Source organism: Parasteatoda tepidariorum, chromosome 3, assembly GCF_043381705.1.
Source record: "Parasteatoda tepidariorum isolate YZ-2023 chromosome 3, CAS_Ptep_4.0, whole genome shotgun sequence".
Lineage (NCBI taxonomy): Eukaryota > Metazoa > Arthropoda > Arachnida > Araneae > Theridiidae > Parasteatoda > Parasteatoda tepidariorum.
Window position 1 is genome coordinate 102,029,424 of NC_092206.1, and position 14,876 is coordinate 102,044,299.

A 14,876-nucleotide genomic window follows, 5' to 3' on the forward strand; every position below is an offset into this window, starting at 1 on the left:
ATTCAGTTATGGAAACTATATATATATATATATATATATATGACAGTCGGCAAAATAAACTTCAACACCCCCCCTCTCGAATCGGTTAGGGACGGGAATGCATTACTCCCTTTGATTTTCTCACCCAATCAATGCATAGCATATTGAATAAGGGACAGTATAATTGCTCAATTCATAATTTGTTTCCTCTCAAAGGATACAATACATTTATCAATCTTACTTTCCATGTTGGAAAATTTTATCCACTCATTGTGTAGTTTATCTTTGATTTCATGTGGTCTTCGCAGTTATCTTGATGTTTAATGAAAGTGGATCTTATTTCTAACGCATTTAAGCATTATTTTACAGGTATTATTAATTTAGAGAAAAAGATGGATTACTCACAGTTTTTCACCCAGTTCTAGTTAAAGTATTTTGTTAAAAAGGGTATTTTTTTTAACTGTGAGTTAATATTTATGTTATTTCTGTGCTCTCAAGAGAAACGACCTCACGTTTGTTTTCGCCCAGATCATAAGGGTTGTTATATCAACTGTATTAGCAAAAAAAATACCGCTTATCCTCCCCATTCGGCAATTTTCGCTGAAGTTTTAAGATGAACTTTGTTGATACTTTACGTTACCTGATGAAATACAGCGCGCTTGCTAAGGTAAATAAATATGCACCTGATAACAATTTTTGCATCATACGGGCATGTTGCTCAATATTATTTTCGACCCCTGATAAATATAAAGTTTAATGAATTTATCAAAAAGAGAGGAATGTAAGAAGGAGTTTAGCATTTTGACACATCTTATGTAAGATATTATTTAAAGATGTACCAGGTACCCGGCAATGACTCGGTACCTTCGACCCAGGGCGAAAGAAAAGAGAAGGGCTGGTTCATTCTTCTCTTAGAGCTGAAGCTACGATTTCCCTCCTCATGACGTCACACCGCACACAGATGTCGGAGATCGCAAGTAACGATATTATGAAAATTATGCATCATTCCTTCGGTAAAAATAAGTTGGACTTTTTCTTGATATTAGCTTTCAAACTTTTAAGTAATTAAAACATTATTTCCGTTCAAAAAAATTTACTTGAACATAATATAAATAAAAAATACCATTTTAAATTAATAAAAATATTTTACAAGCTGTCGTAAAATGGACCAAGTATTTTCAAATTTTATTTTAACTTTTATTACTAAAAAGAATTAAAGCAGATATCGACACGAGCTACATATAGTCCGATAACAATAATTTGTAAAGTTGGGTAAAATTTCGAATCCTGACTTCAAAATATACTGTTGATGGCATTTTGCTTATTCTTAATCATAAAGAAACAAAAACCTTAAACGCTAATTACTGAAACAAAATAATAATTTAGGTTTATAATAATATTAGAAATTTTACAATTGTTTATAGATATTTAAATTTAAGAGAATATAATTATAAAAAAGATATAAGTAATTAGAATAACTACATTAAAAAATATGTTATGAAATTAGGAGAATTTTAACTATTAATTATTCATAGCTTTTTATTATTTAAGCTTGTTCTAATTTTAATGGCCTTCTCTTCTCATAATTTTTTTTCCAGAATTTTTTTCTGGATGCGTTCCACCGTTATATCCTGAATAATATTTTTTAAACTTTATTTCTTCATTATTTTTATTTTTCGAATCCTTTTCTAAAGTTTCAATTCTTTCTTTCTGTCAGTGCTTCTGTTTCTAGCATCTATCACAATATGCTGTACTTAAAAAAATTTCATTTTGGGTTTAGAGTTTTTATTTTGTCCAATGCACGAACCAGCCGTTTAGTCAATCTATCTGGCCCGGAAGAACTTGTTTGTAAAGTAGAAAATGGAAAGTTTACTCTTGGTATTGCAGTAGATTTTAGAATTATTCTAATTGGCTATCCAAGCAAACGATTTCTCATATCATCTTCATAATCTTCTTTCAAGAAATGCTCACGGCATATTCGTGCATATTTTATACTAACTGGGTCATTAAATTTGCAACATTGAAGCAATTCTTTACATAGTTGCTCATTTACTTTAGGGAAGACGGGGAAAATTATATTTCTCCCTTCTGAGTTTCTATTTGAATTTTTGCAAATTGCAATCGCGCAAACTGGCATTTCGTTAATAATTTTAAATTTTTGTAATTCACTACAAAAAACTGAGGAAAACCATTATAGAAAACAACGAATGTCTTGGAATATGTCACAAAAAGGAATGCTTCAATATTAGTTAGAGAGACCGAATGCTCCGTTCTTGAATTAAAAGTTCAAGCTTTGTGCTGCCATGACGTCACAGGGTAAATTGGGAGGTTTGACGGGCGAGAGTTCCTTCAAAGGAGTGAATCAGCCCTTCTATTCTCTCTTTGGCCCTGCCCCAACCAAATTTTCACTAAACGGTTACTACACAAAAAAATAATTTCTCTACCCAGTACCGGGTACCTGGATCTGGGTTTTAATCTCAAGACGCTGTACTGGGTACCCAAACTCAGCCAATTTTACTGGGTATCCATCAGTGCCTTGCAACACGCATTTATTTTCGACTCAACCATATTCATATTTATAATTTGAATAGTTTTTGCTTAGGAAATTCTTGTATTTTTATCTCTTTCTTAATAATCAAGCTAAAATAGCTAGTTTAGGTACGACGCAGAATTTAAATCCAGGGAAAAATGGTCAACTTTGGGATGGAGAAATATGTTCGTTAAAAGTGTTCGCTTAAGATAAGGACGTACATTTTCAAAAATCTAATGCTAAATAATTAATACGATAATTAAATAAATACAAAATTAGGAATAGGCAATGACATTGATATTCAATTAAACCTAAATAAAATCATAATAATATTCAATGATAACTTTAGACAATTACGGTATATATGTATTACTCTCATAGTAAGCACTCAAAAAATGAGTATTTAGGTTTATAGGCTTGTCCATTTTATAGAAGTATAACGGACAAACAAACATAAATATTTTATTACAAATAGCATGCTTAATTATTCTAATGCTATAACAAATTCGACATCATTAAAGATAAATTTCCTAGTAAATAAAATCGCATGTTAAAATCAGAATAATTGTTAAACAAAATTTGACAAAATAAATTTCGTTGAAAGAGTTTTTATTTTAAGAAGAAAAAAGTATTTTTCCTACATAACTCAATAAATAGCTCATTTGTTAAAGTTTTATTAAATTTTTTCATCATAAATTGACTTACGTTTATATTTGAAAGAAGCATGTTTGATTGAAATTGGCTATCGAGAACTTGAAACTAATTTTTTACTTGAACGCGTGTTTCTTTCTCGTTAACTAAATAAATACAATTTTCAATCAGTCTGGCCAAAGTTCTCTTACCATGAAAAGTATTCGTGTGACGCAAATACCAGTTAATTGCACACAAAAAGTTTTATATGAAAGCGAATTTACCCCTTGTTTGTTGCTTCATCTAAGAGTCTTTTGGAGGTTTAAGATTTCTTAGATAAGCAGATAAGATACTAATATTATTGAAGCAAAACCGTTCTATGAATTTTCTGTTCAACATTGGTTATAAGATAAATTTTTTGAAAGAGTATAGAAGAGATTGTAAAGTCGATCGCATTGCATGCAAATAATGTTATAGTTATTGCATGCTTGAAATTAGTTCAAACAATTATACAATCAAGTTATTTTTAAAACATCCTACTTTTAACAGAAATTATTTTTAAAAAAAAAAAGAAGAATGAAGCATAAATCTCCACCAGATGTCCCCACTTCTAAAGAGAAGGTCATTCATTCCAAATTCTTTTAAGAAACTTGTTTTTAAAAAAATTAGTTTAAAAAAATCTAAATGTAAAAATATGTTTTTATCTATATAAGCGTGCAATAAATTTCCTTAGAACGATATCGTGTAAAATATTTGTTCGATGGAAAATAATGCAATATTTATAGCAGCGTTTCTCAACCTTTCAGTATTCGCGGCCCAGTTTTCAATCATAATTTTCATCGCGCCCCCCACTTGCAGTAAAATGTATGCAACAATAATGTATATTGAGTATTCTGAGTTCTGTCTTTAAATTATTTTTAACTAACTACCAAAACAAAAGTAAAGTAAAAATCAGCAACAATTGAGATTGTAGAAACTATGTTTGGAGTTAATCTCTTAAAACAATTACAGTCCATACCTCTTTCAAATGATACTGTTGCTCGTCGAATAGGTGATACAGCTGAAAATGTAGTGTCAGCTTTTCTCGATGTTGCGTGACAAAATGTTTTCAATAAACTTTGAAGCAAGAGATATTAATAAAGATGCTCATTTCATTGCCTATGTTTGATTTTGTGATAATATGTCAGTAGTAGAACTACTTTTCTGCAAATCANTCCTACCAACAAGACACTTAAAGTGCCTTTTTAAAAGACGTTTGCCAGTCTAAATGTTTTTTCTAAGGATAATTTGAGTAAGTGAAAAAGTGATTTCAATATATGGCTCACCTTTGGAACCTGTGGGAAACCTTAGGCGCAGAAGCTACAATTTTGAAATTGTACTACAAAATAAATGAAATTTTATTTTACAATTAAAAGTATACGTGGTATATATTAGAGATAGATGTAAGATGTTACAGAAAAAAATTCAGCCACACAGACTTAATCAGAAAATTAGAAAAAATCCTCAAAGCACCTTAAGTTTTGATTTAATAAGTTGTTTCACTTTAATAAGTTATTAAACATGTCGAAATATATTTTGTTTTCTATTAGTATGTGCGCTTTCCTTTCTTCCAGTTAATCAATTTTTTTAAATAATATTTTCTCTTGAATATTCTCACGCCACCCCTCTGGTGTGCTCGCGCCCCCCTAGGGGGGCTCGCCCCACAGGTTGAGAATCGCTGATTTATAGTGTTCTTCATAAATAATACCCACTTGGGTACCCAGAACAAGACGGGTAATAAATTCAAACTTTACCAGGTACTCGGAATCGGTTGGGTAGAATATTCAATTTTCTTCGGGTACCTGAACCCTGCAAGAGTTTTAGGATCCGGTACATCTCTAATATTATCCATAGCAGCAAATTATTTAGTGTTTTCTTAGAGATGCTATTCTTATATATAAAATTGTACAAGTTTTATTTGTCACTTTTGGATTATATTTTTAATAATGAATGATTTTAAAGACCACTACAAACATATTAATAAACTTCAAACATATCATTAAACTGTATATAAATGTAGGAATTATAAACGTGGGTGGGATTTAACTTTGGCAAAATATAAAAATATTTATAATTGATTTTTTTTTCAATTTGCATTTTACTACCATTTCGAAAAATCATTTTAGGAAAAAGCAAGAGATGGTAAGGTATGTATTATCAAAAACCAATAAAAATAATTTCTTTTTACCTGTCCTCTAAGAAGAGCATAATTCCAGAGAGGTACATGTGCATATTTAAAGTCAGGATTTCTTCTTCCATCTAAGGACCTGATTTTGAAAACTAAATGAATCAGTTTATTTTAGAGAATAAAACAAGCTTTATATAATAATCTGCATGAATACATTTTGTGAATAATAATCTGACATTTTTAGCTATATTAATTTAAAATGAAATACTGGAAACATTAAATTTGCAATGATATAGTAACGGAAGAAAATTGCATAAAATTTGCTATTAATCTTATATTTCCAGTTCAGTTAAGATACTCACCCAAGAATTTAAGTCATGATGAATAAGATTGTGTTAAGGCCAAAACATAAGAATTCAACAAATGATTGACTACTTGAGATTCAAGCTTAGTACTCAGCTATCTTGACTACCTCATCTCGACAGTGTCTATTCTAAAATTATCAAATTCCAAGTCAAATTAAACAGAATTTCTGGAGATGACTGGGGAATCGGCCCGGAGATCAATAAATTTATCTATAGAAACAGTATGCTCAGAATAATGTCATATGGGGTAGAAATATGGTATAATGAACAGGTCAGGACAATAAACAGAATCAAGAAAATTGATAGGATAATTCTATTGGCTAAAACTAAGGCACACAGAACGACGTCAACCGAAGCTTTGCAGGAACCATATCCCTAGATCTTATATTAGAAACAGAAGCAACTTTATCAAACATCTTTCTACATAACAAAATTGAAATTAACCAAAAAATACCGGCCAAAGTACCTATACACCACCCTGCCGAAACAATTTCCATTGAATTCAATTATCACAAACCACAGAACTAGAAATTTACACTGATGGTTCAAACTTAAATATCTGAACAAATTTAGAATAGGATGTGGCTTCGTGGTCTATTCCAATGGAAATGTCATTCACAGCAGCAAACAATTTAGATTGTCTGACAATTCTTCAGTTTTTAAAGCCGAGCTCTGGGTGATTCTCCAGTCTATCTACTGAATAACCGACCAACAAATCAGTGATAGAGTAAAAGTTTTCTCAGACTCACTCTCTAGATTACAGTTTCTTTCTAATGCACATAAAATGGATTGCATCATTTCAAGTATAAAAGAACAGATTAACTTCGAACATCCAGTTAAATTGGATTAGAGCTCACTAGGATACACGTGGAAATAAAGATGTGGATAGATTAGCTAAGAAAGCTAGTGAAAGAGAGGATCTTTTTGATGAAGAATCAAAACATACATTTAGAAAAAGACTAACTGAAGAAGACATGGACTCCTAGCCAATGAGATAGAGCAACCCGTATACAAAGGAAAAACATACTCACAGATATTTTGACCAAAGTACGAACCAAATATAGGTTTGGAAATTTTTACATAAACCAATTTCTAAACAAACATGGAGCACATGCATCACATCAAAATAAAATATTTGGAAAATTTAAATGCTGTAACCACTGTGGTGTGTTGCAAGAACACATTCTGATAACCTGTCCAGTTTATAATTAAACAAGAAATACGTATTTCTCGAATAGGCTAAACAACCTAATACAGCATTGGAGAACAAAGAGAACTTTAGAGGGCATGCAAAAAATTATTAAAGAAATGTTCAAAGGAAAAGAAAAATTATTCATCGGTAGAACAAACTTATTTAATAAAACACATAAATTTTTAATTTTCATCTACTGTTTCGTCGGTATATATGCACTATTTTAATATAAAATACATTTTGTGTATAGTAACGTATGTCTCTTTCTAGAAACTGAAGCAAGTAATTTACAAAACTAATCAAAACTCTGTTACACTCGGTTCAGAATCTCGGGTTTTGAAGGCGAGGTTTATTTTCGAGAAATAATATGGACACTTCTATAACTAATTATAAATGTGCATGCATCTTTCATTTTAAGGTACTGCCTGCCTGATTCACTTTATTGAAATTAGACTTTGCTTCCAACTGATTCAGATACTAAAGTGGATATATCATAAGATTTATCATTATCTCTAAACATTTACATTTATGCATCTTTTTCATTTTTCGAAACTCTGTAAAACTGCTTGCAAAGACATTATTTATTATGGATCAATTCATATGCACTATGTCTTTAACTAGTTCTTTAATATGATTTGATTCATCTTTACTTCTTTAAAACATTTCGCAGTGACAGTACTTTCTTCCAAGGACGTCTTATTTACTTAGAAATTCTGATTCCTGTATTCTGACTTTCACAACATACTTTTATATCTGTAATTTTATATTATGGAACGTTCTTTGGCTTTAGCTTGGAGCTCTGTAAACAACAAATATTTACATCTGTACATTTACACCAGTTCAGCACAGTGTCACTCTCCAGGTTGTTTATTCATTTTCTTGTACTGATAAGACACAGACGCGCATTTCGAGACTTCCCCGAATGCCCCCGTATTGGGAGAGGGCGGAGTTAAATTAAATTAAGGTTGTGTTGAATGAACCGATTAATTTGAGATTTTTCTTCTACAAACATGTTTTGTTTAAAATAAAAGAAGAAAATATTGGAGATAAAGTTAGTTATGATACATTAAATTCTGATTTATTAATTTTGAGAAAAAATTCAGGAATTTTAATTCCTATTTTATTTTATTTTTTCGAACTGTGTTTTTTCCTGGAAATGCTATTCCTATTACAATAATTATTAATAATATTGCATGTATGAAATACTTTTTAAAAAAATTTTCCCCCTAAAAATTAAATGCGAAATTAAAGATTAATAGTTCAAACGTTTATTTTTCTATTAAAACATTTATCGCAGTCGTTTAGAGTATTTAAGCACCGAAAGAGTTTGAAATAAAGTGAAACAAGAAATTTTTTCTAGAAAAAGTAAGAAAAGTTGGTTGGATATTGAAGTGCAGAATAAGTTTTTAAAAATGTTTCATTAAAATTCAGCAAGAAACTTGATTTAATAATGCGAACGAAGTTCAAATAAGTGTTCTCACCAACATCTGTTGGCACCGCTCACCATCAGCTGAATTCCAATGAGGCCGAAGAGGTAAGAGTGATTGTTCCAGTGTGACTTGTCCAATAGAAATATGTACCAGTAAGGGAGGAGAAAAGTCAGGCAACTTAAGCGGTACCTGTACCCCAGCATAATACCAGTTGCACCTTTAATGAGAGCATATTTTGATAATTTTGAAAATAAAAAAGTAATAGAAAAAAAAAGAAAAAAAAAAGAGAACCCTACGTTAAATAATTTGGTTTGAGACCTTTTTAAAGCAATTTTTCAAAGGCATTTTTAAATTAAGCAATTACCGAAATAGGTAATTAAGATACAGTAAACCACATAATCCCTATATTAAAAAATCATAAAACTTTAATTTTACCATACATTTATTTTGTTGCAGAAAAACTAAAAGAACTTACTTGAAATTACCAAAGTTTGTAGAAATACGTACAAGGAGTACGATGGAATAAAAAAGTAGGATTATGAGAGAATTATCAACTGTTAAACTTGTAGTAAATCTCACTGAAATACAACAGAAGTAAAATTTTACTTACTGTAATTTCTATTTCGATTTTTCCTAGTACCAAACAGGGGTCGCTGTCAGAAAGATCACTTGATTCAAAACTGTTATGTATAAGTAAGTCGTAAAAGATTCTCATAACAGGTTATATTTAATAAGATAGATTACTGGTAAATCATAATGAAACAGTAAAACAATATCAGACATTCACCTACTCATAGATAAATAGAATAGTCAAAATGGATTAAAAAAAATTGAAGTGAAGAAAAACAAATAACGAAAGTGAAGATGGATTCTCAGACACCGTTGAAAATGAGCTGTCATGTGAATGAAAACCGCAAAAGATTCAAGCAAAGTTATGATTTCTTTTGAAACGCCACAACATATATATTACTACTACAGGTAAGCAAATAGTTTCATTAATTTGGTGTTATAGATGCATATAATACGTTTGGATTTGGAGGAAATAAGGTAAGAGGTTTTGACCCTATCATTACTAAGTTGACTGATCATTGTTCTTCTAAAGTAAATGAAACATATGAGAGCCAGAAACTTAATGTAAAATGAAAGAGAATTTATTGAACAATGCGTTACGAATCTTGAACTTTGATTTTAAAACTTCTTTCATTTATTATTTTTTAAAAAAATTTTGTGATTTTTTAGCGCAATCCCGTTATTTGACTGCTTTAACAAAGTCTCTGATACAAAATCAACTTGTTGGAGTTATTGATAAAAAAATGAGGGAGAGAATGTAAAAACAAAATGATTTAACTCTTGAAAAAGTGAATGGTTTAGCTCTTGAACATTAACATCTGAACTCATTAAAGAAAAAAAAGAGCTGCTATAAATTCCTCAAACAGAATAAAATATGCTAAAACTTAACAATCAAAAATTAAAAATGTAAATTTGCACAAAATGTGCTAAAAAGCATTACAATACTAAATATAATTATCCTGCTTATGGTGAAAACTGCTTGAAATGCGGAAAAATGATTCACCTGTCAATTTGTTGCCGAACTGTTATACAGAAAATTTCTAAAAAGAAACAAAAATACAGTAGTGATAGTGACATTTATGTGTATCAACTATTGATCAAATATCTTCTAGAAAAATTGAATTGGTATTAAAAATGAATATTTTTGAAATAAATGTACCATTTAAAATTGATACTGGCTGTTGCAAGCATAGTCTATTTTTACAGATAAAAGACAGGGTAAAATTAAATAAATAAACTCCCATTTTAACAGTATATAATGGTAGTTAAATAAAAACTTGCATAGCTGTAAGCCTTATGCAATACTTTGTGGAGTTTGTCGAGCTGTGTAATAAATTTAATGTTTTTTTAAAAGAAGTAAAAACTTACGGGATAATTTCAGTTTCGATGCGATATAAAATTGAAAGTAATTTAACAGATTTCTTAATTGTGGAATCGAGTAACTAACTAACGAGGTCTCTCTTGGGCTCATGGTTAAAAATGCCCATTCAGTGCTCATCAGAAAATAACGATCGGATTGGAGACAGTTACGGCTGTCTTTAAAAAAATAATGATTTACTTTTTCAAGGATCGAAATATCTGATCAAAGATAAATGTAGAGTTTGATTAACGATGAGTTGGTAACAATTCCCTCTAAAAGATTCCTTTTCCCATGCATTCTAAATTAAAAAACGAATTAAATAAATTGTAGGAGAAAGAAATTGGTGAACCGATTTTAGAGCCGACGGAATTTCTAACTTCTATGATTATTGTGGAAAAAGCAAGTAAATTTATATAATTGCGCAATGTGGAAACATTTTCAAATTCTTTCCTGAAATTAAATACAATCAGGTTAAACTGAAGTTCAGTACTTCAGGGTAGAAAGTCAAATTCCATTGGATCCCAAACCTTCGTTACTTTTTGCATAGCCTTTCGGTAGATTGGAAAAAGAATCGCTATATGTTTAATAAGTGTATTAGAAGAGCATTTCATCAATGGTTAGAGGATAAGAGAGGGTGTGAAATGTTAGATTTGGGAACACGAAGCAGGAACGCGATGAAAGGTTGCGTAAACATATACAGGAAGAAGGTTTAACATTAGAAGATAAATGTGGGAATTTAGTAAAGATAAAACCTTATTTATGGATAATAAGCTTACGCAACAAGCGATGGAAATGTATTCTGTTAATTTAAAAGCTATGAATCAGATGCCAAATCCCAAATCAAAACACACAGTCCAAAGCCTATTAGGAGTGGTAAATTGCATAGGAAAATGCTTTCCTAATTTGGCTAAAAAAGGGCTAATCTCAGAAAATTATTCAAAAAAGATACGAAAATGCAATGGTATAACGAATATAAAAAAAATAGAAAAATTTAAAATTTATTTTAACACAAAATCCTGTTCTTTGTTATTTCTATGCTCACAAGGACATAAAAGTTGAGCGAGTGATGCTAGTCAAAATCATTTGGTTGCAATTTATAACAAAAACAAAATGATTCGTGGTAGCATCTAGATCGTAAACAAGTACAGAAACTAGATACAGTCAAATAGAAAAGGAAGCACAAGGATTAGAATTCGAGTGGAAAAAAATAAATTACTTAGTATATGGAAGAAAATTATATTAGAAACAGATCATCGTCTGTTCTATGACTGATCTATGACTAAGTAAAAATCCAACATTCCTATAATACTATAAAGACTTTTCATTGGTTTATTAAAATATCAATTCGATATGGAATAGTACACGCGGGAAGAACTTAAAACTTGCAGATACACATAGTCGAAGGTTTATTTGCAAGAACCTTAAAAATCTGAAATTGAAGAAGCTGCTTTTGAAATTAATTAGAAGACTTTAGTGATGAAATTTAAGGATGAAACTTTGAAATTCCTGAAATCCGGAAAGTTAAGCAGTAGATTGAATATAGATGGATAAACAAATTGGAAATGTCTGCCTATCAGCCATAAAAAGAAAATTTTAAAAAAATTCATGGGTTAATCATTGTCGCTCCAAAATCGATGAAAGAAGATATACTTGAAGAATTCATGAAGGACATCAGGATTTAAAAAAAAAAAAGGAAAAGAAAAAAATATATATTGCTTTGGCAAACCATGAATGTGGACATTGAAAAAAATTTGAAATATGTAAAAAATTCTGATTCCGACAACAAGCAAAATCTTTAAATTAAACTTACTATGGGATTGTGTTGAAACTTATATTTTATGTTTCAATGGAAAATATTATTTGGTAGTTTATGATTCTTATTTCAACTCTGTGGAATTTGCGGAGGTTAAGGATTTAGCAACTAATATTACAAACTTAGAAAAATATTTGTGCCGGACATGGAATTCCCTAAGAAGTTCTAAGTGGAAATGTTAAACATTAAAATGCTAAGGATTTCGTCAATGTTGCTAAATTCCATGATTTCAAACTGACCACATCTAGTCCATTTTTTCCAAAATCAAATTGATTTTCTGAAAACGAAGTTTAAATCGTTAAGAGAATACCAAAAAATTCACAAGGCTTTGGAACAGATTTTTAACTTGCTTCATTGAATTACAGAACAACACCACTAGAGCGTGAAAGGTTGCTTTCTGAACGACAAATGAACAGAAATTTACAAACAATATTATCTGTGTCGAAAGATTGTTCAAAGTGAACCTCTTCAAAATATTGAGACCTTTAAATAAGAACGGCAGAATTATTGAAGGAAAGGAATGGCAGATTAGAGTTGTGAAGCTCCTGGATCATATAAAGTTATTACTGAAAATAACAAGAAAAAGTGTCAATGTCTAATGAAAGTAGGTAAACTTCACATCTCAGATAATGAAGATGATAAGCAAGATCAACCAATAACATTTCTGATGAAAAACAATCTACTACAGGTCCAGCAAGTGAACCCTAACCATCGACTACTCATGATCGATTTAACTATAAGGTAATAACTCCATCCACATGTCTTCATAAAGGTGAGTAATAACATTTCTTTCACTTCATGAAGGAGAACAACTCGAATAAGAAAACTGCCTGAAAGACTGAACTACTGACATTTCTAAAAACATTTCTTCTGAAAACATTTTTTAGGAAGACACTATAGTATTTAGAACTTGGAATTCGAAAAAATTCTTATCTTAAAGACCTTAATTTTATTTTTATTGTTATGATTGTTATTTAAATGCTAAAAAAAAGAAAGTTGTATTGATATCATAATACACAACAATTGGCGCTGAAGAAAGCATCACTTGATTCAGAGCTATCATGTAAGCAGATCATTAAAAAACACATCTCTCTTAACTAGTTATATTTAATATGGCACTTTACTGTCAAATCATAAAGAAATAGTGAAAACTATACAAAATGGATGTTAATTTTCTGTTCGAAATGAAAATTTATTCGAAAGTTACTGCAATTTTAAATGACTTTTTCGGATTTTTTCTCTCTCGCTCACGATTTTATAAACTCGCCCTTGACATAATGTTAAAAGTCACAAAAAAGTATAAATATAATGAGTGTTTCTCTATATAAATTTAATACCGAAAAATATAAAATTCCCAAGAGAAAAAAATTAAAATTAATTTGAGAAAAATTAATCTTAATTTTATTTAAAAAAAATAATTTGGCAACAATGAAGAAATATTTAAATAGGGCGCGATTAATGTGGTTAATTTACTAAGAACTTGACTTACGCCCGCGTAGCGTAAAACTTCATTCAGATATTTTTTCGCTATTAACCAATCCTTTTTTTTTTAAATTATAAAATACGATTTTTCTTTTTTAGTTATCTAAAACTCTATTCCTAATTTAAAGAAATTTGAATATAACATTTTATTGAATAAAAAAGAAAAAAAAATTCGTTGAAAAAACATTATATTCGACGAAAGGTTGAATTTTATAAAAGAATGTTTCTGATAGAACATGATTAAATATAAGCTTTTTTAAATTACATTTTTAGTCTGTTTTTTTAATAATTGATACAATTTCAATAAAATACTTATGTATGCATAGATTTAGAATAATATATTTATCAATTTCTTCAATCTATATTCCATAATTATTAATACGAATACGTAGTTAATATTTTTAAACATCCTAAAATTTCTCATCACCTTATATATAATCTTAATCACGCCATTTCTTAGTGGAACGTGGAAATGCATTTTGCCCTTATTCGCCTTTATCGGCTTTTGTGGTTTTTCTAGTTTTGTTTTTGTTTTCATTTAATTTTTTATTTTCTACTTCACTCTAGGGTACTGCAATTTCCTAGCTTTATTTTCCACTTTTATTTATGTTTTCTCTTTGGTAACTTCATATTTCTGTTACGTATCACTTCTTCATTCACATCACATGAGTCTTAAGAAATGGGCCTTTATTTTCTTCATATTTTTTGAAGTTTTTACCATGTCGTACATTTGGATCTTTCTTGATCATTATTTTGATCAGAATTTTATGCTGAAAGAGGCAAACATCTGTTAATTATTATTTCAACAGGGTTCATGCGGTCCTTAAAACATTAAAAAAAAAACTTTTTACCCATATTGAAATAAAGAAGTTATCTTCAACTTTAAAATAAAAAAATTCAAAAGTTAAGATTTTGTCACCAGATATTTGAAGTTATGTATTGAAATAGATTATTTAATGCTGTGGTGAATATAAACGTAATAAATTACATTTATCTTCTCAGTTTAGCTTTCACTATTACAGTTTCTTAAGAACCTTTCGAATTCCATTTAAAAGAAGACTATCGAATCAGATACATGTATGTAATGATGGTAAGAATCGTAAAATAAGTTTACAATAAAAGGAATAAAGTAAAGAAATTATGGTAGCAATATTGGGTGATTCTAACTGTTGAACATGTTGAGCGAAATTTTAGGGTGAATTCATGAAAATCCGTTTCAGAATGTATAAAAACATCAGGATGCTATTTGCAAATTATCTTTATCCAAAGAAAGTCAGGTAAGTCACATATTTGGTAGAATGAAACGATTTCTTATAAAATGAATCATACAATATTTTTAGGCATGCATATTTCAATCT

The 14,876-nt window shown here is 29.7% G+C and overlaps 1 protein-coding gene across 1 annotated transcript in view; it reads right to left on the reverse strand.

Annotated features, from left to right (window-relative positions):
• The window catches only part of LOC107438863 (gamma-glutamyl carboxylase), a 74,373-nt gene that overhangs the window by 40,506 nt on the left and 18,991 nt on the right, over positions 1 to 14,876 (reverse strand). The window contains exons 4-5 of the mRNA XM_021145580.3: positions 8,345 to 8,510; positions 5,367 to 5,445 (exon numbers count right to left, since the gene is read on the reverse strand). Of these exons, the coding sequence (XP_021001239.2) occupies positions 5,367 to 5,445; positions 8,345 to 8,510 (245 nt within the window). The remainder of the gene's footprint in view (positions 1 to 5,366; positions 5,446 to 8,344; positions 8,511 to 14,876) is intronic.